This window comes from Molothrus aeneus, chromosome 19, assembly GCF_037042795.1.
Source record: "Molothrus aeneus isolate 106 chromosome 19, BPBGC_Maene_1.0, whole genome shotgun sequence".
Lineage (NCBI taxonomy): Eukaryota > Metazoa > Chordata > Aves > Passeriformes > Icteridae > Molothrus > Molothrus aeneus.
Window position 1 is genome coordinate 903,816 of NC_089664.1, and position 20,935 is coordinate 924,750.

Sequence of the window (20,935 nt, forward strand, 5' to 3'; positions counted from 1 at the left end):
AGTTTATACAGGTTTTATTGTAAAGGTGGTTCTTTCTTTAAGTTAAGATTTAGTTTGACCCTCGGTTCCCCCCATGTTCTCCCTCATAATGGTTCGTTCCTCCCGCCAGTTACCTGGCCATGATTGTAACCAACCCCCTTTCATTTCGAGAACTTTCTATGTCAGTCTTCCCTTACCTAACACATGATTTGTCCCCTGAGCCTTTTCCCTCCCCTGGGCCATTCCTATTGGTTCACTTTTGTCCCTCGCTCCTCCCCTGGGCTTCGTTCATTGGTCCCTCGTGTCCCCTCGTGTCACGCCCTTCCCTTTTATAGGTGCCTCCCCAATGGTTTTTCTCCGACACCGTTACTGGCCTCGTCTGGGTTAATAAAGCGCTTTGGCATCCACACGTGTGTCCACTCCTTCCTTCCTTCCTTCGCCTCAGTGCTTCGCAGTCCTGCTCTTGCCTGTGCCACCACGCCGCAGACGGAGCCACTGCCGAGGGGTTCTCGCAGAGGACCTGGCAGTGGCGGGATTCGTGCTCTCCAGCGGTCACTCCGGGAGCGGCTGGCCGGACCCGGCAGCTCCAGTGGCCGCGGGACGGGACTGCACTGGACCCTCCTGCCCCGATCCGGGCCAGCCCCCCTTGCCGGGCAGCTCCGAGGAGGGGATGGGAAATGCAGCAGCGTTTAATGAACTGGGGAAGGTGAACATCCCCCAGATCCACGGAGGGCATCCGCAGGAAGGGGAGGGCCCTGTGCATCCCCATTAAAAGTGACTTCATTAAGGGAAAGTTGTCCTATAATAATTTCCCTCTTCCCCGTCCCGTTTGATGCAGAACCCGGATTTTCATCCTGGGTTTCCAGGTCCCAGTGTTCCACAGGAGCTGGAACCCAGTGTTCAGGGCCCTTTTCTGTGTCAGATGTTGACTGGGACTGCAGTTATCTAAACAGAGGGTGTATGTGAGGAGCTTTTCTGAATCCCAACCAAAACTTCCCTTCAAGCCTTAAAAGGAGAAAACATTCCCAGTGAGCCCCTGTTGTGTTAACCCCTCTCATCAGCTCTGGCAGTCCCACATCCCTGCACTCCCAGGCAGGGTCAAAAAGCAGATTTTTCACTCTGAGCCATCCCCAGGATCCCTCGGGGTACATCCCGAGGAGCTCTGCAGAGACAGCTGACAGCACATCAGTGCTGAAATGTGTCTCATGAACAGAACAGGTTCTCAGTGGGAATTTTATTGTCCTTTTAAGGCTGGAAGGGAACTTCTGGTTGGAATTCAGGAAAGCTCCTCACACCTCCTCAGTGTTTAGAGAGGGTTTGCATTGACTGTGAGGGAGAGCACCCTAAAGTTCACATGGGGCAATTAATTACTTGTCTGACTGCACTAATGAGCTTAAATCACTAACCCATTTACCTTGAATTTTGCTTTGGCTTGTGTTTCTTAGTTATTGTCCTGGGAAGTTCAACTCCAGTGGATTTGGATCGATGGGACAGCAATGAAACATTCATTGAGTGGCAGCACAGATCAGTCTTTGTACTGAACAATCTGTTTCTCTCAAAGTGAAAGAAACATTCCATCTTTATGGGTAAGAAAAACAACTTGTAGATCTCACCAAACTGCAATTTCTTTTTCTTTCTTGTGTTATTTTCAGAAAAATATTCTTACTGTATTTTTCCCCCATAGTCAGGAGCTGCATTCAAATGAAAATTTGGTTCAACTACTGAGCAATGATGTCTTTCACCAGATAACGAAAGAATATTCTGGACATATGCAAGCACTTGCCAGGATTTGGGATTTTATCTGAAATGGCTGACTTTGGAGTCCCAGAGGTATTAAAAGAACAAAACTGCAGCCACCTGCCCTAGTCCCACCCACCCAAAGGGCTCAGGGTGATTTCAAAGCCCTCGGTGCTCCCTTTGGAGAGGGATCTGGGGGCAGCTGGGATGGGCAGCACCTCCAGCACCCTTTGCAGGGACCCAGAGCGGGGCTGGAGGGAGCTGGGGAGGATCTGGAGCCCCAGGAGAGGCTGAGGAAGCTGAGAAGGGGCTCAGCCTGGAGCAAAGGAGGCTCAGGGGGGCCTTGTGGCTCTGCACAACTCCTGAAAGGAGGGGACAGCCAGGGGGGTCGGGCTGTGCTCCAGAGAACAGGGACAGGAGGAGAGGGAACAGCTCAGGGTGGACATTGGGGGAAATTTCTCCACTGGGAGGGTGACCATGGCCTGGCACAGCTGCCCAGGGCAGGGGGTCCCTATCCCCAGAGGAATTTCAAAGCCAGGTGGATGCAGCACCTGGGCACAGGGGCCAGTGGTGCCCTGGCAGTGCTGCTCACACCCGACAGCTTTAAAGGTTTGGTCCCACCTGAGGGACTCTGACACTCCCTGTGGGTGTGGGGGCACAGGGAGCCCTCTGAGATTCAGTGAGAGTCATCCCACCCGAGGGCCCAGGCTCTGTCATCAGGGATGGGCTCCTCCTGCCCCCTCGGGTGCTCATTGACTGAAGGAGAAGCTTCACTTCCCCCACTCCCACCTCCCACACAGCAGCTGAGGCTGGGCAGGAACAATCGCTCTCCTTGGTGCTGTTTCCACATTAGGAAAGAAAAAGTGACGAAGGCAACAGCCTTCCAATCCTGCAGGAGCTGCATTTTCTGACACTGGGTAAATATAAAAGCCAAAATTAATTTCTCTGGAAGGAATGAGCAGCACACGATCCTACAATGTTGCAACAGAGAATGACTTGAACTTCAGAGGCGGTGATGGATCTTGCTCTCCCATCTAGAACTAAAAGCAGCTCCTTTTAGCTCATTGAACATGGAGGAGGATCCATTGATGCAGCAGCGTTCAGCTGTTTGAAGGTTAAAGAGGCAGCAGGGCAACCAAGACACACAAAACTCATGCAAAACACCTGATTGAAATAAATCTGATTGGAACAAACTCTCTGCTGTGCCCTTTGTAGCTGCTGCCCTTCTTCAGCACTCTGAAAACTGGAAAAGTGCCACCACGTGTTTGTGCCACAGGGATCTCTCCCACAAGGACGGTTCAGGATTGTGGTGGTGTTCACAGGGGTCTGAGGATGAGGGAAGAGATGAGAATGTTGACTCCGTGATTCAGAAGGCTTGATTTATTATTTTATGATATATATGATATTAAAACTATACTAAAAGAATAGAAGAAAGGATTTCATCAGAAGGCTGGCTAAGAATAGAAAAGAAGGAATGATAACAAAGGTTTGTGGCTTGGACAGAGAGTCTGAGCCAGCTGACTGTGATTGGCCAAAAATTAGAAACAACCACATGAGCCCAATCCCTGCACCTGTTGCATTCCACAGCAGCAGATAACCATTGGTTACATTTTGTTCCTGAGGCCTCTCAGCTTCTCAGGAGAAAAAATGCTAAGGAAAGGATTTTTCAGAAAATGGCTACACAGGATGGGGTGACCCTTGGTGCCAGTGTCACCCTTGGAGCTGCCTCTTTTAACGGGTTCCCCCTGCCCTTGTACATCCGGGGGTGAATGGGCTGCTCTGCTCTGCTCCCACTGCATGGGGGGTTCCTCCCCACGTGGGCAGTGCCCAGCAGTGCCAGAGCACCAGGACTGGGTATCCCGTGGGCAAACAGAGCTCTGAATGAGCAAGCTGGGAGCTTCCTTCCCGCTGGGGCACATCCAACATCCACCATCCACACCTGGGTGCTCTCCTGCTGCCCAGCTCAGGGACATTTCCCCCAGTTAACTCATTCAGAGCCATTTTCCCTAATTAACTCATTCAGAGCCATTCCCCCCAGTTCACCCAGTCCCAGCAGTGTCCCCAGGGCTGCTGGCACAGCTCTGACCCAGGAGCACCCCTGTGCCTCACACCGAGCACACAGCACTTGTTCCCCCAACACAGATTGTCTCTCCTCGAGGAGAACAGATGTTCTGGGTACTTAAAAAGAATCTGTTAATTTGCTGTGACTTACAACCCGTGCAATTTAAAACCAGCTTCCCCAGAGCTGCAGCACTCAGCCTCAGGAGCTCTCAGCTCATCGATCACCCCAGGGGAAATGTGCAGTTATTCTGCTGTTCATCTTCATAGCCACACCACAGGCTGACAAATGTGCCACGGAGAGTGAACAACTGCTGCCTCCATCACCTCACTGGAAATGAATCTGGGACCTGTTTTGTGGCACCAGACAGGAGGGAGCTTGGCCACGGCCCTGGGGGAGCAGGGGCAGCCACGGGCAGGGGCTCCTTCAGGAGAGCAATGGGAGGCACCAGCAGGTTTGGAAGTCGGTGATCCTGGAGGTCCTTGGGAGATTTGTCTGTGCTTGGTGCTGAGCAGGCACTTCTGGCTGCAAAATTCCCGGACAAAAAGGAGCCCTAATCCAAATCCAGAGGCAGCACCTGCCTGACTGCATCCCAGCGGGGGAGAGGGAGGAATAGAATTATTAGAAAACACAAAAGCACAGGAGATGCAGCCCTGGGAGTGTGCAGAGGACCTGTGAGAATCTGGGAGATTGATGGTTTAGTAATTTTAATTTCATGTCTATTTTCCAGTGCAAACCACTTCACACTGGTCTGTTCTGTCAATATTTCACTATTAAATGTCTTTTAAAACCAATCTCATTCCCTGTTTGTTCTTCTTCACTGTTTTGTGGGGTGTTCTTGCCAGGAGAAGGGATCCTGGAACTGGTCCATGCTCTCCTTCCTGAGGAGCCAGGGGAACCTCCAGAGAGGAACTTGACAGGCAGCAGGAGCATTGCCCAGCTCACAGCTGAGCCTCTCAGGGACCCAGAACCCTGTTGGGTGTTAATGGCCCTGACCAGCCTCACCTGGGGCACTCCCCCCCTCCTGCAGCCCCAGTTCAGCTCAGCTCTGGCCCCCAGCCCTGTCCTGAGTGATGCTGCTGCCCTGGGCTCTGCCTGCCTGCCCAGCTGCAGCTCCCCTGCCCCTTCCCCATGGAGCTGCTGGGCTGTGTCTGACCCTGCATCCCCTCTCCAAATCCGGGCTCTGAGCTGCAGATTGATTCCCTCAGGACCTCAGCCCTGCCCCATCTCCATGAGCTTGCCCAGGGATCCTGGCTGAGTCTGGCCCTGCCCATCCCGGGAGCAGCGGGGCCCCCTGAGCCCCCGGTGCCTTCCTTGGCAGAGATGGTGATGGAGAAACAGCAGGAGGCAGCTCCAGGGCAGAGCTGGTCCCTGGTGCGGGTGGGTCAGGGGGCACTGCTCACCAGATTCCAGGGCCACCCCAAGCCCAGAGCCACAAACACACCCGGGCTGCTGCTCCCTGCTGCTTCCCACCCCGGTCCCACACAGCCCCTCGGGATGAGCAAACATCCATCAGAGAAAACTCTGGGTACCTCGAGCAGAGCCTGAGCTCAGAGCTACCAGTTCCTTTATTGCTAAAGCTAAAGGAGTTTTCTCCTGTTAGGGCAGAAATCAGGGAATCAGGAAACACAGCCGGATTAGCTTAAGCCTCTTCCACTCCCATTAGCAATCTTATTTATCCTTTTAAATGGCTCCAGCAAAAGGGACAGTTGAGTGCTGGGAGCTGCTGGCATGCCAGGGATCCCATCTTCTGGGCCTGTTGGCTTTAAATTATCCACTTTACACATTTAGATCTTCAAACAAATCCCAACTCTTATCTAGTAGCACCTGAGGGCACCTGATCTGTTCACTGAAACTTCTACAGCAAATCCCCAGCAAAGTCTCAGCCATTCTCACCATCAGATACTGATAGCTCTGTTTCTTATTTTGGTTTATCTTCACACTTTACCACTGGCCAAGAGTTTATCCAATGGCCAGACCCATTGTCATTCCATGTCCTTGGCTTTTGCTTTTTCCCAAGGCAGAAATTCAATACAAATTCACAAATTCTCCAGCAAAGCTTTTTCTGCTTGATTTTTTTTGGTGAGTGAGGGGTGGGTGCAAGGTTAGAAAATCCCAAAGGACATCAAAGCAGGTCAAAGAAAAGGACACATGGAGGGTGACAATGGGATTTTCCAGTGTGAGGCCTGGCCTCATTCTGGTCTCTGTACTTGTTTCCCTTGGGACAATTCCTGCTGGTCTCTGGTTGGTTTGGAGGTGGGTCCTGGAGCTCCAGGGAGCATCAGTAGGTGCCAGTCCCAGCTGTCATCCTGTCATCCTGACCAGCACATCCCTGTGACCCCAGTCCCTGGTGTCTCTCACCATGGGCATTGCCAAGGGCTTGTCCTGGGAGGAGCCCAGTGCCCACCCAGCCCCCAGAGCCCCTGTTCCCCCAGGAGAAACCAATCCCAGCTGGATCTGCTGGCACAGGTGGGATCCCTGAGCAGAACCTGGTGCTGGCATTGAGGCTGCTGGCACAAACACCCTGAGATGGGCTGCACCTCCTGGTGGGGGGAACCCCAACCCCAAGGGACAGCTGGGGGCCTCTGTGCTGCACAAAAACAGCAAAGAGAGACAGGAGCAGTTCATAGCCCTGGCATCTGAGTGTGGGACACAGGATGGATGCTCTGGGAAATGCTCTGGGGGGGCTCTGAGTGCCCCAGGGATATGGGATGTGGAGCTGTCCTGCTGCCCAGTTCATATGGCTGTGAGCTGCCAGAGGGCAGGGATGGGTGGGATATTGGGAATTAGGAATTGTTCCCTGGCAGGGTGGGCAGGCCCTGGCACAGGGTGCCCAGAGCAGCTGGGGCTGCCCCTGGATCCCTGGCAGTGCCCAAGGCCAGGCTGGACAGGGCTGGGAGCAGCCTGGGACAGAGGGAGGTGTCCCTGCCATGGCAGGGGTGGCACTGGATCAACTTTAAGGTTTCTTCCAACCCAAACCATTCCATGATTCTGTGGGATATGTCAGACACCCCTGCTGGGATCCAGGTCACTTCCATGGATGTTTCCCCTCCTCACAATGGCACTGGGGAGGTCCCAGTCACAAGCTTGAAATACAGGAAATATAGAAAAGCCCAGACACTTTTTTTCCCTAAAGGTTGTTTTATTGTAAAACCATAAATACAACACTGACATGAAAATCCTCAAGCAACGGATGCTTTCTTACAGTTACAGTTTGTCTTCTGCCTTGGCATCAATTCTGAAAAGAATGTTGCAGAAACATGTCTCTAAGGTATTTCCAAATAACCGAACTCTGGCCTGGAGCTCGGCCCCTTTGGAAGCTAAGTGGAACTATTCCTCCTCTCGTGGAATATTTCCATTCAGACAGCAACAGACTTGTAAAAACAGCAACATTTAAACACCTTGATATTTTTTTCTTTAATAATCCTTTTCATTTGACGTCAGTCTAAGTTTCAAACAGCACTGAATTTATTTAGCTGAAAAAAAAAACCCAAAACAAAACAAAACCAAAACAAAATCCTAAAAAGAAAAAAAAAAACCTCAGAACTTGAGTTGGCCTCAAGCGTTCGCATATCACAATGAAAATCAGCAACTCAACCCCGTGCAATATTGCTCTCTAGTGAGTCATTTGATCCACACCAACAATACATGAGACTTCAAACAGGTTTTGTTTTGTTTATTAACACAGCAAGTGTGACATTAGATAACCTTTTAAATACAGTACATGGTACAGCGCGGGGCCAGCTGCCCGCACGTTTCCCGTTATGAAGACAAAGCCAGCGGTGGCGGTTTATAAAAATATTGTGTTGCTACAAAAGTATAAATTAATGCTACCGGTATTAAGAAATATTAAACACATAAAACTTATAAGGATTAAGAAAAATATTCATTAATACCTGTAGAAAACTCTGGCCTAAAAAAGATATTTTTTGTATATTTTTTGTATATTTTTTTTTGTATTTTTTAAGATGACATGGTCGCACTCGCAGCGCGGGTGCTCTGTGGTATTGCCTAGAACATCTGCATCTACAGAAAGGAAGGAAATGCACACGAGTTACTGAGGGCAGGGAGGGCCAGGAGGGGCAGGAGAACATTAAATCCTTTGCTTGATGAAACGAGTTCAGCTCCCAGGGGGAGGTTTGGGGAATGGAACTTACGAGTGAGGAACAGCTTCTCTTTTCAGACTGGCTGCAAACAAGGATCTCCTGATGTTTGGCTGTCACCATGACACTGTCTGGCTACGGCGTGGACCACAATCCTCACGGCCTGGGCAGAGTGTTCCCCCCACTGACAGCCCGGGCTGCCACCTGCCACCACTGGGCAGGTCATCCACTACCAGCTTTCCTTCAAACAATTCAAAAAAAGGAGTATTAAAGTACCAGCAAGCTTCAAGGGACCATGGAAAACAGCTCCTAAATCTGCTGCTCCTTCCAGAACACATCTCCTTCCTTGAGGGGGAAGGTCCTTCTACACAGCAAAGGGAAAAGTTATCCCTTCTCCCACATCCCCAGCTCACTCGAGGAAACAATCCCAGCCTATCCACAGACACTGCAGAGACTGCCACGAGAACCCCTGGGAGATGAGAACAGGGATTTGAGGCCAGTGAAGCTGGAAGTGCCTTTTTAAGGAGCTTTGGTTGTAAAAAGCGAGGGTTGGACGTGTCATCAACAATATTCCTACAATATTCCCATCATTAAGCCTGAGTGCTCATCTGGGTCCCACTGCCAGGGATGCTACATAAAATCCTGCTTGTTTCAGGAGCCAAAAATTCCAACTCAGCTGCCTATGGATAAGGAACCCCTCAGGGTCTATGGATACACCGTTGTCTATGTGAGCAAAACTCTCCTGTCGAGTTACAAAGGACTCAGAACAGGAAAAAACCTCAACTAAGCAGCCAAACTAAACCTGAAATTAAACAGAAATCCCACAAACATTCAATAGATACAATTAAATTTCAGGGCAACCCACTGTCATTGGTTCACCATATTTGGCCTAGAGTAAGCAGACTGTCCCAGGCCTGTCCCAGGAGCTCAGCTGGGCCTCAGAGTTTGCTCAGGGACACTTCCAGAAGCCTCAGGAGGTGACAGAGCAGTGAGGGGACAGGTCCCACCCACAGGGAGTTCTTATTGCTACAGAGCGACAGCGTCAGGTCTGACACGAGCAGGGGCTCAGCCTCAGCTCTGGGCATTCCCAGGGGATCCCAGGGACCCGAGGCCATGGAGTAGCAGAGGAAAGCTCAGCAGGAGCAGGCAGACACTGAACACCCTCCCCACGCTGATCTCACAGGACATTTGCTCCTCCACTGGCAGCTTCCCCTCCGCCGCCTCCCTCCCTGCTGGAACCCGGCTGAGGGATGCACTGAGAGCTGGCAAGGGCTTGCTGCTGGTGATGAGTGGGAGGATGGGGAGGAAAAGCCTCTGTGAACCCTCCTGGAGGGCTCTGGGCAGGAACCTGGCACTTCCCACCCCTACACCCAGTTCCTTTTCTCTTGGCAAGGTCCAGCCAAGTGTTTCTGGAGCGAGCTCCACTCTGCAGCCTTGTCTTCAACAACAGGGCTCAAAACACCTTCCCCTCAGACCCCTCCCAGAGGAACAGAGCTCTCCTCCCTGAAGAGATTGCCCAGAATCTGCCTTTAGTATCTTTTTATTTTTTTCCCATTACTCCCAATTACTGCATAGGGAACAGCTTGTCCCTTCTGGTGTGAACGCTCACAGGAGCCCCTGCCTCTCCCTCAGCCAAGAGGTGCCATTGGAGATCCAAACCCCTCCTCAGCACAGAGGAACACTCCCAGCCTTGGAGCACCTTCCTGGCTGCTCTTTTAATGTCTTTTGCTTCACCAGTAACATGGTGCTGCCTAGAAATGCCCAGGCCACTGTGGGAGCAGCAGGAGGTTCCAGTCCCCTGTCCTGTGCTCACCATGGCCAGAGTGGAACTGGTCCCTCTGAGCAGACTGCCACCAACACAAACATTTTTTGGTAATTCCTTCCCATGCTAAACCTTCTGGGTTATTGCAGACAGTTGGAGAATAACCACCCAACCCACCTGAGCCATCTCACTGGACACCCCAATGCTACCATTTATAGCTCAAGTCATTTCCAGAAGTGTCTCCCCTCTATTTTCAGTCATTCCCAAGTTCTGAGAGCATCTGCTGCAAATTCATTTGCAAAAGTCACAAAAGGGTCAAGACTCCCTGAGCTGCTGCTGGACATCATGTCTGCCCAGCAAGCACAGATAAACCAGTGCAGGTGGTTTGTGTGGACACTTAAACCAGTTCAGCTCAAAGTTCAACTGGCTTAACCGGCAATGAAGGAACAAGTGAGTTAGACAAAACCTGAGCCCACAGTCAGCTTTCACAGAAAGTTTTGCAGATTGCAAAACCCACCCACAGCAGTTTCCTCAGCACAGACAGAGAGCTTGGACAGAAAGTTCATCTCAACTCAACCCAGGTGCAAGACACCAAGTCCATCCTGCAAGCCAAACACAACCACTGCCTACTGAGAGGCAGGAGACAGCTCCTTCCTGACCTCCTGGCTGCTGCATCCACACAGAAACAACCTCCTCAAGAGCTCTGCCTCTATCCCACCCTCTTCAGTAACAAGGATGTTCAGACAGGCCCTTCCCTCTTGGGGTTCACCTGGTGGTGCTTGTTCCCCACCTGAAGGTCAGAACGCTCTCAAAGCAAACTGTGAAGCCAGGAAGAGTCTGCAAGGTCAGGCACAGTCAGCAGCAGGAACAGGTGGATGCCTGGAGGCCACAAACCATTCCTGCACCCTAACACATTTCACAAGGGAGATTAAAGAAAACCAACAAGCAGAAGGCAAGTTCTCAACATGACCCACCAGAGGATGATCCCAGTTCTGAGGACTTCTCCTCCCAGCTCAAAGGGAACAGAACCTCCCAACAGCCCTGGCCAAACTCAGAGCCTCTCCTGAGCAGTGTCCCAGCCCAGGACCAGCAGTGCTCCCTACAGCACCCTGGCTGCTCCTCACCTCTGGGGCACCACAGAGCAGGAACAGAGAGCTTCCAAATTTCAGACCTTAGTAAAGTACTTTTGCTCCTCAGAATGTGAATTCAAGCCTGGAAGAAGGAAGAGGAGCAAAAGTTTGGCATTTAAGGTAATTGCATGTGCTCCAGATGTGCTTCTCTGCTTTTACTGAGGCCCAAGTGACCCAGAGAGAGCCTGGAGCAGGCCCAGCACAAACAGCTCCAATGAGCTGGGCACCCTGCAGCCATGTGCAAGTCAGGAAAAGCTGCACCTTCCTGCACTGAGTCTCTGGAGAAGGGGCTGCCCAAGCAGCCCCTCTCCTCACCACCTCTGAGAATGCTCCACTTTAGGCCTTTAGGTTTTCTCTTGCTTTTGCAGCTGTTGAGTTTTTAAGTCTTTGGGAGAATCTCATCTGCCTGACATCACTGCTTAACACCCATCATTAGTGCAACTACAACTGAAGTTGCCTCAGAGGGGCAGTTTTTGGGATGGGGGAGAGGGCCAGTCCATCCCTCTCTTTGGTCAGCACCACCAGAAGACCCCAGTTCTGGTGCCAAACCCACAGTGTGAGAAGGGAAAGGGGAGGTGGGATGGGAGGTAGGGGTGGCTGTGGCCTTCCTGCATGCATGCCCTCAGTCTGCACCACTGCTGGGCACAAATCCCTGCACTTTGCCCAACTCTCAGCTCCAGGGATTTACAGCTGTGCTAACTCTGCCCACTTCTCACCCTTGATGCCTCATACAGACAACGTGAGCCCAAGTTCACAAATTCCACAGAAATCATCTACATGTCCCTTAGCAAAGGAGAGCTGGGGGCTGGAGCTCTCTTTCCAAAGGAATCCAAGGGCTTTGCATGTTCCCCTGAGCATCAAAGAGTTCCCAGGGTGTCAGGTGAGCCTCACAAAAAGGTGTAACGTGCCATTAGGAGAAGGAGTTGCCAATCCTGATCCCTGTGCCATCAGCTGAGCTGTGTGGTACCCTCTGTGCCCACAGCTAATCCTGTTTGGAGCCAAGTGTTCCTGCTGTCAGGTACCAGTGGGCCTGGCACACATCTCACTCACTCAGGGTTCATTTCTGTCTGCCACAGGTTTCTCCTGCCCTGCAAACTGCTGTGCTATCACTGGTGGCTGGGCATGCAGGATTTGTACAGGAGAGAACAAAAGCAGCAAGAAGGAAAGCTGGCCCTACAAGCAACCCCTCCATCAGCCACTGACAGGGAAATCAGGAGTCCAGGAGCCTCTGCCTTGGCAGCTCCTGTTCATGTGGCAGGCTGTGTGCTTTAGGCAAAAACTTAACATTTTAGGAGACAATGGTTTTGGTCTGATGGCAGTAACAGTGCTGAGAGGTCAACCCAAACACCAGCCTCAAGGCAATGGAAGGCTGAAAGGGCTGGAAAGGGCAAGAGAGCTGGTGCCAAGGTCTGTCCTTGTGAGCCTGGCGTGGGGAAGGGTCCAGTGTGCAAACTGTGCCCCTGAGTCCTGTGGCAGTGCAGTGTCAGGGAGTGCCTGTGAGGTTCAAGGCATCTGCACACAAAGCCTGAGAGATTGGGTTTGCTATTTCTCATGTCTTGCAACTTGCACCTTCTCCTACAGCCAGAGCTGGGCAGGTGGGATCCTGGTTTAACATCTGCTCAACAGCAGCACTGCAGAGAAGGTTTCCAGTTTCCCCCTGCATTGCCAGCCACCAGCAAACTCCCTGTGCTGCTGAAGGGCTCCAGCCTGCTCTCAGCAGGGCCAGCCCCTCCTCCTGACCCTCCCACACCACTGGGACCACAGCTCCAGAGCTCCTGGAAGCACCAGAGACTGCTGAAAAAAGAAGAATTTGCTTCAGTTTTCCTCCAGGAGACAAGTCCCAGCAGTGAAAAATGCACAGTTTGGCACCAGAGGTTGGGAATTGTCCAAGAGGCACCAAAGCTGGCAGAGCCTGTCCAGCAGCCCAGGAGCTGTGCCTGCAGGAGCTCTGGCCTTGGGGACAGCAGAGTGACCGAGATGGTTTGGGGTTATGGGGATCTCTAATTGCATTTGGGGTGAGCCAGTTCCGTGTGAACGTTTCGGGGCCCGTGGCCTTCCTGGCCAGAACAGGTCAGCAACAGAACAAGTAGTGTAATGCACTGTAGGTATCAAAAAGACATTCGTGCCACTAGAGGAAACCATTCCAAACAAAAAGGGGAAGATATTCTTTGCACTCAATCAGGAGCACTTACATTCAGAAGGATCTTTGAGCCCATGCACTTCTCTAAGCTTCCTTCAAACCCCAGTTTGACAAAACTGGTGAGCTTTGTTCCCCTGAAAAATCATACACCTTGGTTTGTCCTTGGCCTTGGGAAGGGTGGTTTGTGTGTCACTGAGACACTTTTCAACAAAAATCTTTAGGTACAAGGGTTCTCTGGCAGACCTGACAAGCTCACTGGTGACCCACAGCCACCTGTGCTGTTGCCATTTGCTTTTCTTGGTTTCTAGGCTTTGCCACATAAACAACTGCTGTGGTTCCCATAAGAACATTATTAAATTGCAAATGGACTACTCTAGAACAAGTCTGAGAACACTTGATGTACAAAATTCACAGAAAAGATAATTAACACCGGGAGTTCAGAAAAGAAGTTCTGCTGTAAAAAAATATAAAGCCAAGAAATGTAACAACTTCTGACAGTTTCTGCCATGAACCATTTCTCTTAGTTTGAAATCAAACTTATAATCACTTGCTGCCATGTTAAACTCAAAACTGGGAGTAGAGAAAGAGGAGTAACGTTTTGTTAACGTTTTGTTTTTTGGGAAAAAAAAAGGATATGGAAAGGTTAAAAATAAAATTAAGAATCAAAAACCTTAAAGCCTCCCTTCCTGATTTCTAAAGATGCCGGTGTTGATGGAACACAGCTGCCCTGATTCACACACCATGCCAAGAAGGCTGCAGCCAAGTGCCCTCAAGGTGTACAGTTATTCAAAGGAGCAAAGTCCAGTGCAGAACTGGTCTGGTCAATGGAGTCTGATTATCCATGGCAAGATGGCCCAGGGGACAAGAGGAAAGGTGGGGTGGAGGAGAAATAAAAGAAACTTCAAGTCACTTTAGATCTCAGCTGCCTGAAGACTTTAGAACATCAGCCTCCCATTCGTCTGCCCACTTGAAAACATTAAAAAGTCTGTCAAGTCCACACACTATCTATGGAAAGGAGCACATTCCTGGCAGAGGGCTGTCTCTCTCCTGTGCTCAGCTTTCCTTTCAAACTTAATTTTATATATATTTATATTTTTATATATATATAAAAAAGCACTTGGTTTCCAGGGGCATTCATAATGAGGTCCACAGTGTTTAGAACTTAAATTTCTTTTTCTTTGTTTGGAACAGTGTTTTAAAGTTTTGTTTTAATTAAAACAAAGTCTTAAAGCATGTTGGACTTCAAAAACATGAGTTTGTTCATGTCTTCTGGACTGAGTAGCCGCCTCCTTTTGATCAAGAGTGCCTGCTCACACATATTTACACATTCGCTCCTGGCACCCACAGCAGGCACTGCTAAGAGCCAAAAGGCCAGCTTGGCTAGTTTCGTATGCTTTTGGGTAACACACGACCAGTACTGAAACAGGTCAGGGGTGGCCTGGAAGAGAGGTTCTTGCAAATAATCATAGACTTCACTTTTCCCAAACCAATCTTCTTCCTGAGCTGCTGTGGCCTCCCCTGCTGCACGAGGCTTCTTGGTTGAAGGTTCAAATTCTGCTTCTTCTGCCCAGGACTCTTTCACCTCATTGATGAGCTCACAGACCTTGCCAATGATCTCTTCGTGCTGGTAGGGCGGGACGGGCCGCAGCTTCTGCTGAGGGTCCAAGATCATGGCTACCTTGTGTGCCGAGTGAACTTTGAAGTTCTCCTTCAGCGCCTCCAAGAAGAGGTGACAGAGTTTGCTGACCACGCCAGCATCGTTGGCTTTGGAAGTGAACAGTTTCTCCAGTTTGACGTAGGTGGGCAGCACCAGCTGCAGCGTGGGCCGGCTCTCGTTGCTCAGCTCGATCACGGCCTGTTTCACCGGCGCCAGGATGGCTGCCAGGTTGCTGAGCAGGTGTTTGTTCAGGTTTTGGATGAGGTTCATCTTCTTGGCCCTGCTGTAGAACTCGCAGATCTGCTCGTAGCGCTCGTGGACGAGCAGCAGGGAGTCGGTGACCGAGTTCCAGCAGGGCGGCGGGGAGGTCTCTTCCAGGGAGCCAAAGGTCTCCTTTGAGAGGCCCGTGGACCCCGCCAGGTCTTCACAGACATTCAGGAGCTCGATCACCTCGTGCATGTTGCGAGCCTGTAGCGTTCTCTTGTTGAGCACGCTCTGCACCACCGAGTTCAAGGCACAGGCCGAGCAGCGCAGGCACATGCCCGCCTTGGAGAACGCCGAGGAGTTGACCTTGCAGTCTGTCACGTACACCGTCCTGATCTCCGACATCACAAACTCTGACAGCACGTTCTGCACCCAGTGGTGGATGAAATCACTGTTGTCTCGAAGGTCCACGCCCTTAATGCCCAGGACGTAGCTCTTGATGTGGTTGCCTTCCACCTGGTAGGCGGTGAGGATGTAGCAGGAGTCGGGGCCGACGCTCTGCGAGTGGCAGGTGACCCCGATGCCGAGGCAGGCGTTGCTGCCCAGGGCGCAGGTGACTTTCACCTTCACCTGGTTGTACATCCGAGGCAGGTGCTTCAGAGCCAGGGTGTTGAAGTTGCCCAGGATCTCGGTGACGGAGAAGGCACCGTAGCGAGCCCCGCTGTCCACCAGCGTCTGCGCCAGCTTGATGAACTCCTTGCCGCTGAGCACGCTGAGCGCGCCCAGGTCGGTGCACATGACCCGCAGCAGCCTCTCGGCGATGTTCTGCCGCTCCTTCTCCGGGATGGCGCTGTTCCCCAGAGAGCCGCTCGCCGGCGCTGCAGGGAAACACAGCGGGCACAGAAAGGGCCAGGTCAGCATCACCGCAGCAGGAGAGAGCAGGGGACAAGGCACAAAACAATTCTGAGACCCCCAGAGAGGTGGAACGTGCCCAGATGATGGAAGAGACAACTCCATCCTTGGATTTGTTCTCCCAGGGTTTCTGGACTGAGGAACCTCCAGAGACAGACCCTGCTCTTGACAGAGCAGCAGGGAGGAGATCTGCATCCTGTCCCTGGTGTGGGGATGGTCACAACTCAGCCCAGATGGAAAGATGGACATCAAATCACAGATTCCCAGACTGGTTTGGGTTGGAAGGGACATTAAAACCCATCCAGTCCCACCCCTGCCATGGCAGGGACACCTCCCACTGTCCCAGGCTTCTCCAAGCCCTGTCCAACTTGGGCACTGCCAGGGATGCAGGGGCAGCACAGCTGCTCTGGGCACCTGTGCCTATGTCACACTATGATGACTGGATTCGTTTTTTAACTCCAGGCTAGAAAGTCTGACCTTGGATCAGAAGTTACCTTCTTCCAGGAGCTACCAAATGCATCTTCCTCACAAACCTTTCCAACCACCCCAGGGTTCTTTGTTGCACTCCTGTAGTGGGAAGGGGTACTCTGCTCTTCCATGTAGGACATGATTTAAGGTGAAATCAAATACAGTTTGGTGAGGACAAGGGCCTTGTGCAGTGTCCATCACTGCTGCTCCCCTGAGGCACCTGTTGGACAGGGACAAAGTGAGAAGCTGCTACATACTGTTGTTGGCGTTATTTCTTTGGAGCTGTGGCTTCCACTTTTCTTCAACCACAGGGAGAGGTGACCTGGGCTGCTGGCTGGAGGCAATGTTGTTCTCATTGTCAGCTGCAAGGCAAGAGACAGGGAGGGGTTAAAAGCACAAGATAATGCTTAAAGCACAAAGAAGAGGAAACTACTCAACTGCTCAGCATTTATGTAGGGCTCCTCTAACTAAGGGGACAACAACCCACCACACTCTCTGTGGCTTTTAGGCAGCTTTCAGTGAGCTCACATAGCCCCCTCAGGCACCTTGAAACTGTCTTTGGACTCACAACCTATCACGTCCCAAAACGTGGCTGAAATGTGCCATGTCTTCCTGTGCACCAGGGATGTTGATGCCATCAGCACACCCTGGGGAATGTCCCCTCAGGAGCTGAAGCTGCACACCAGGAGCAATGGAAGCTCAGCCTGCCTTGGGCCATTCATTTGCTTCTGAAATGATGTGGACCCTTCTGTCCCCTCCCTGCCTCCTCCTGCACTGCAGGTGGCTGCCCTGTTCTCTCTGGGAAGCACTTTGGTTTGCAAGCTGTGCTCAGCTCCTCTGGATCCAAGGGTCTCACTGCAAACTTCAGGTCTGGTTTCTTCCCTGTGAAGAGCAAGGGCCCATCTCTTCTGGGGCTCTCACTGCTGCCTCAGGCTGCAAACACAAAGCCAAAGTCTCTGGAGTGTGGGCCAAAGACCATCTGACCTTGAGGCTGCAGACACCAAGTGCCCCCAAAGCCTTTGTGTTTGTGCTCCCATTTCTGTGTGTGTAACTGGGCTAAACATTCTGGCTGCCAGTCTGATGGGATCTTACAAGAAAATGCAAGCAAGATCAGTAAAGTCTGTATTGTATCCATGTTTTCCTCTCCTGTGTCCCAAGAATTTCTCCCCACCCTCCAGAGGAAATTCTCTAGTTCTTAGTGTGCTTCAGTATGAAATGGTGCTGTGAAACAGGCTGTGAAGGAACAGTGCACAGTGAAATGGGCTGGAAAAGGAAGCAGAAAGATGGAGAGACTGATGACCAGGCTGAGCAGAAGGATGGAAATAAAACCAAGGAAAACAGAACAGGCCATTTGCTCATCACAGCTGGACTCATCACACCTAATTCTGGACAACTGTCAGACACACCTCTCTTTGAGGTGGCCCATTAGGGCTCCTTTTACACTCAGGGGTGCCACTCATTCACCCAGGCAGAACTGGATCCTCTCCTAGAGTGAGAACCACCTGAACTCACCTGGAGTCACTGACTCTCCAGTGATTTTACAGGGAGGGCAGATTGCCCAGCTCAGGTGGCAGCCCCTGCAGCCTGGGGACAGCAGCACAGAGAGCAGTGACCCTGCCCTCTGCCCTGGGCAGAGAAACACGAGTTGGAGCAGTGCCTTGAGGCACCCACAGCTCTGCCAGGCTGCTCTGGGGGCAGCAGGACACACAGGACAGGGCAGAGCTGCTCTTGCTCTCCTCCATGTGTGCCAGCAACCTGGGGGAGCAGGGACACCAGCAGGGCTGGGATGGAGCTCCAGTGCTGTGCTCCTTCCAAGTCCTCTCCAGGGTGAGCAGCTCTGCCCTTCACTGCCAGGCACTCCAGAGTGCCCATCCACAGGCACAGGCTGCTCAGTGGGCACTGTGGGCACTGCACTGGCACAGGCTGGGGCAGTCCCCCAGAGCAATCCAGGACATGACAGAACATGACCCAGGACAGCCTCTGGCCCTGCCTGGGCCTGTGTGTGCCTGGGGAGCTCCCTGGCCAGGCTGGGTACCCAGGGAGTTGCTGCCATGCTCAGCTGCAGCCACAGGCTGGCCTTTGCAGGTGTGCAGAGACTGAAGAGCACGAGGGGCCTCAGAGGGCACCAGTGACCACGGGGGACAGACACATCACCTTTCCCCCAGCATCTGCCACACTAATTGCTCTTGAGCCAATGTCACCATTGTCCTCAACTCCAAACATCTGTGGGTGGGCAAAGGAAAATGCTGGATAACTTTGCCTGCCAACTTTGCTCATAGTTCAGGCCCTCCTTGTCTTGGTGAGAGATGGGTAGGGGGAGAAACCCTCTGTATTTCCTCACCATAACTCTCTTATCTATTTCCTAATAATAGGGGATTTATTATATACAAATATCTGCTGGCATTCAGAGTGGCATTAATGAGATTTGTACATTTCAGCCTCATCTTCCTTATCAGGCAGTCTGTGAACTACACAGATCATGGTTCTTAATTTTTCTTCATGCCTCCAATCCTTTAATCCAGGTTCAGCCTAGTCCTCCTTTTGTTTTTTTAGGCCTAGATTGTAGGAAGGGCATTATATGGCAGCACTCGACCTGAACAAAGTACTCTAAAGGGAGTCAAAGCTGTATATTGTTCAGTGTAATTACAGAACAAATTCCTCTGCCTGGTGTTCTGCTGTTCTATTTCTGCCTTTCAGCACCCAATTTACATTCTAATTGCTTCTCCTCACTGTGTAGCTGCTTTATGAAGCTATAATCTCTCCTTATTACCTTCCAGCCTCCGGGCTCAGCCCTCTGAATGACTCAAGAGCCAGTATGTCCCTGATTTTGCTTCTGGAGGCCAGCAGCACGTTCCCTGGCTTCTGTCCCTCGTGAGAAGGGTCCAGGGGAGGCAGCACAGCCACTGGAAGAGATCAGCCCTTTGCATTAGACAGGACAAAGCAAACTGGGCTGCTGAACACATGAACTGAGGGAGCATTTGAGCCATAGTGGCCTCTTGGCTCTCTGCATCCTAAAATGAAACATTCCCTGGCCAGGGACAAACCACTGCCATGCCTGAGTCCCCAGTCCCTGCATCCTGTGCCACCAGCACTGCTGACCACTGCAAGGCTCCTGCACTCCCAGACTTCAGAGATGTTGGGGCAATGCTGCTTCTTGGATATGGAAACCCCAGAATCCCAGACTTGTTTAGGCTGGAAAAGACCTCTAAGATCATCCAGTCCAACCATCAGCCCAGCCCAAGCACCACATTCACCACTGGTGCCCTATCCACGTGTTCTCTGAGCATTCCCAGGGATGGTGACCCCACCCCTGCCCTGGGCTCAGGGTGCTTGAGAACCTTTCTAATCTAAACCTCCCCTGGAGCAACTTGAGGCCATTTCCTCTTGCCCTTGTCACTTGTTCCCTGGGAAAAGAGACCGACCCCCACCTCACTACAACCTCCTGTCAGCCTGAAGGCACAAAGTGCTGCCAGGGCCCCTGCAGGCCCTGTGTGCCCTCAGAGCTGTCTGCAGACACAGCACACCCAGAGCTGGGCACCCACCAACGCTGCCCACGGGGCTCCTGCCTCTGTTTTGGCTTTGCCTCAGCCCAGAGCTGCACACGGGGAGGGAGGGGAGAGCCGTGAGCACAGGGCTGCCGGGCAGCACCCCGAGGCCACGGGAGGGGACAGCGTGAGGCACGGTGAGGCACAGAGGGGACAGGGCACAGCCTCGGGGGCGCTGCAGGAGCGGCTGAAGGAGACACACACGGACACCTCCCTGTCCCCGCACCAGTGAGACTTCAGCAGGAGGAGCCAGGCACAGGATGGCACTTGCAAACAGAGCAGGAGCAAGGAGAAACCAGAGCTTACAAAGAGGATCCTGAGCTGGGCAGAGGGGATTTACCCAGTCAGAGCTCTGATGTGACAGGAGCCCAATCACACATACTGCTCCCTCCACCCTGTTCTGTGGCCAAAGTAACCCAGGTGAACAACCACAGGATCCCAGACTTGTTTGGGTGGAAAGGGACCTTAAAGCCCATCCAGTGCCACCCCTGCCATGGCAGGGACACCTCCCACTGTCCCAGGCTGCTCCCAGCCCTGTCCACTCTGGCCTTGAGCACTGCCAGGGATCCAGAGGCAGCCCCAGCTGCTCTGGGCACCCTGTGCCAGGGCCTGCCCACCCTCACAGGGAGCCCTCAGCACCACCCCCATGGGTCATTTGTATAAAGAAGAAACCAGGAGGAAGCTGCAGGTAGCACCAGCTTAAAATGTGCAACAGCTCAACCCTCAGTGAGCTGCCCTTGTCCCCTCAGCTCCTGTGCTTGGTGTCACCCAGAGCTGTAACTCAAAATGCTGCATTTCAGTGCCAGAGCCCAGAGCAAGAACAGGATGGTCAGGAACAGCGTGGAGGCAGCAGAACTGCCATGGACAGCAAGGACAGACCCACAGCCAGGGAATGAGGGCAGCCCTGCCCTGAGCAGAGTCCACTGCTCCTCGGGGTAACACAGAGTCCCATTACTGCACAGAACCCCAGTGCTCCACCAGAAACACAAACTCACACCTTCTGCTAACAAACAGCTCTCAAAGTCTCAGTGTAAATCACACAGATGATAAATAAAGTAGCTGCTGAACAACACACAAAGCCTGCACTAAGATTTGCCAGCAGGAACTGAAATGGAATAGAGGACCCTCATGGATGAAGAACTCAAGTGACACTATTAAAATTAGGACTAAAACTAAAATAAAGAGCAAGATAAGAACTTTGATTAACATTATTGCAGAAAGGAAAATATGCTTTTCCTC

General features: G+C 51.9%; 1 protein-coding gene across 1 annotated transcript in view; it reads right to left on the bottom strand.

Annotated features, from left to right (window-relative positions):
- Positions 1-14,135: 14,135 nt before the first annotated feature.
- ZNF618 (zinc finger protein 618) overlaps positions 14,136-20,935 on the bottom strand; it is a 143,682-nt gene continuing 136,882 nt past the window's right edge. Inside the window, exons 16-17 of the mRNA XM_066563000.1 lie at positions 16,409-16,513; positions 14,136-15,649 (exon numbers count right to left, since the gene is read on the bottom strand). Coding sequence (XP_066419097.1) covers positions 14,136-15,649; positions 16,409-16,513 — 1,619 coding nt within the window. The remainder of the gene's footprint in view (positions 15,650-16,408; positions 16,514-20,935) is intronic.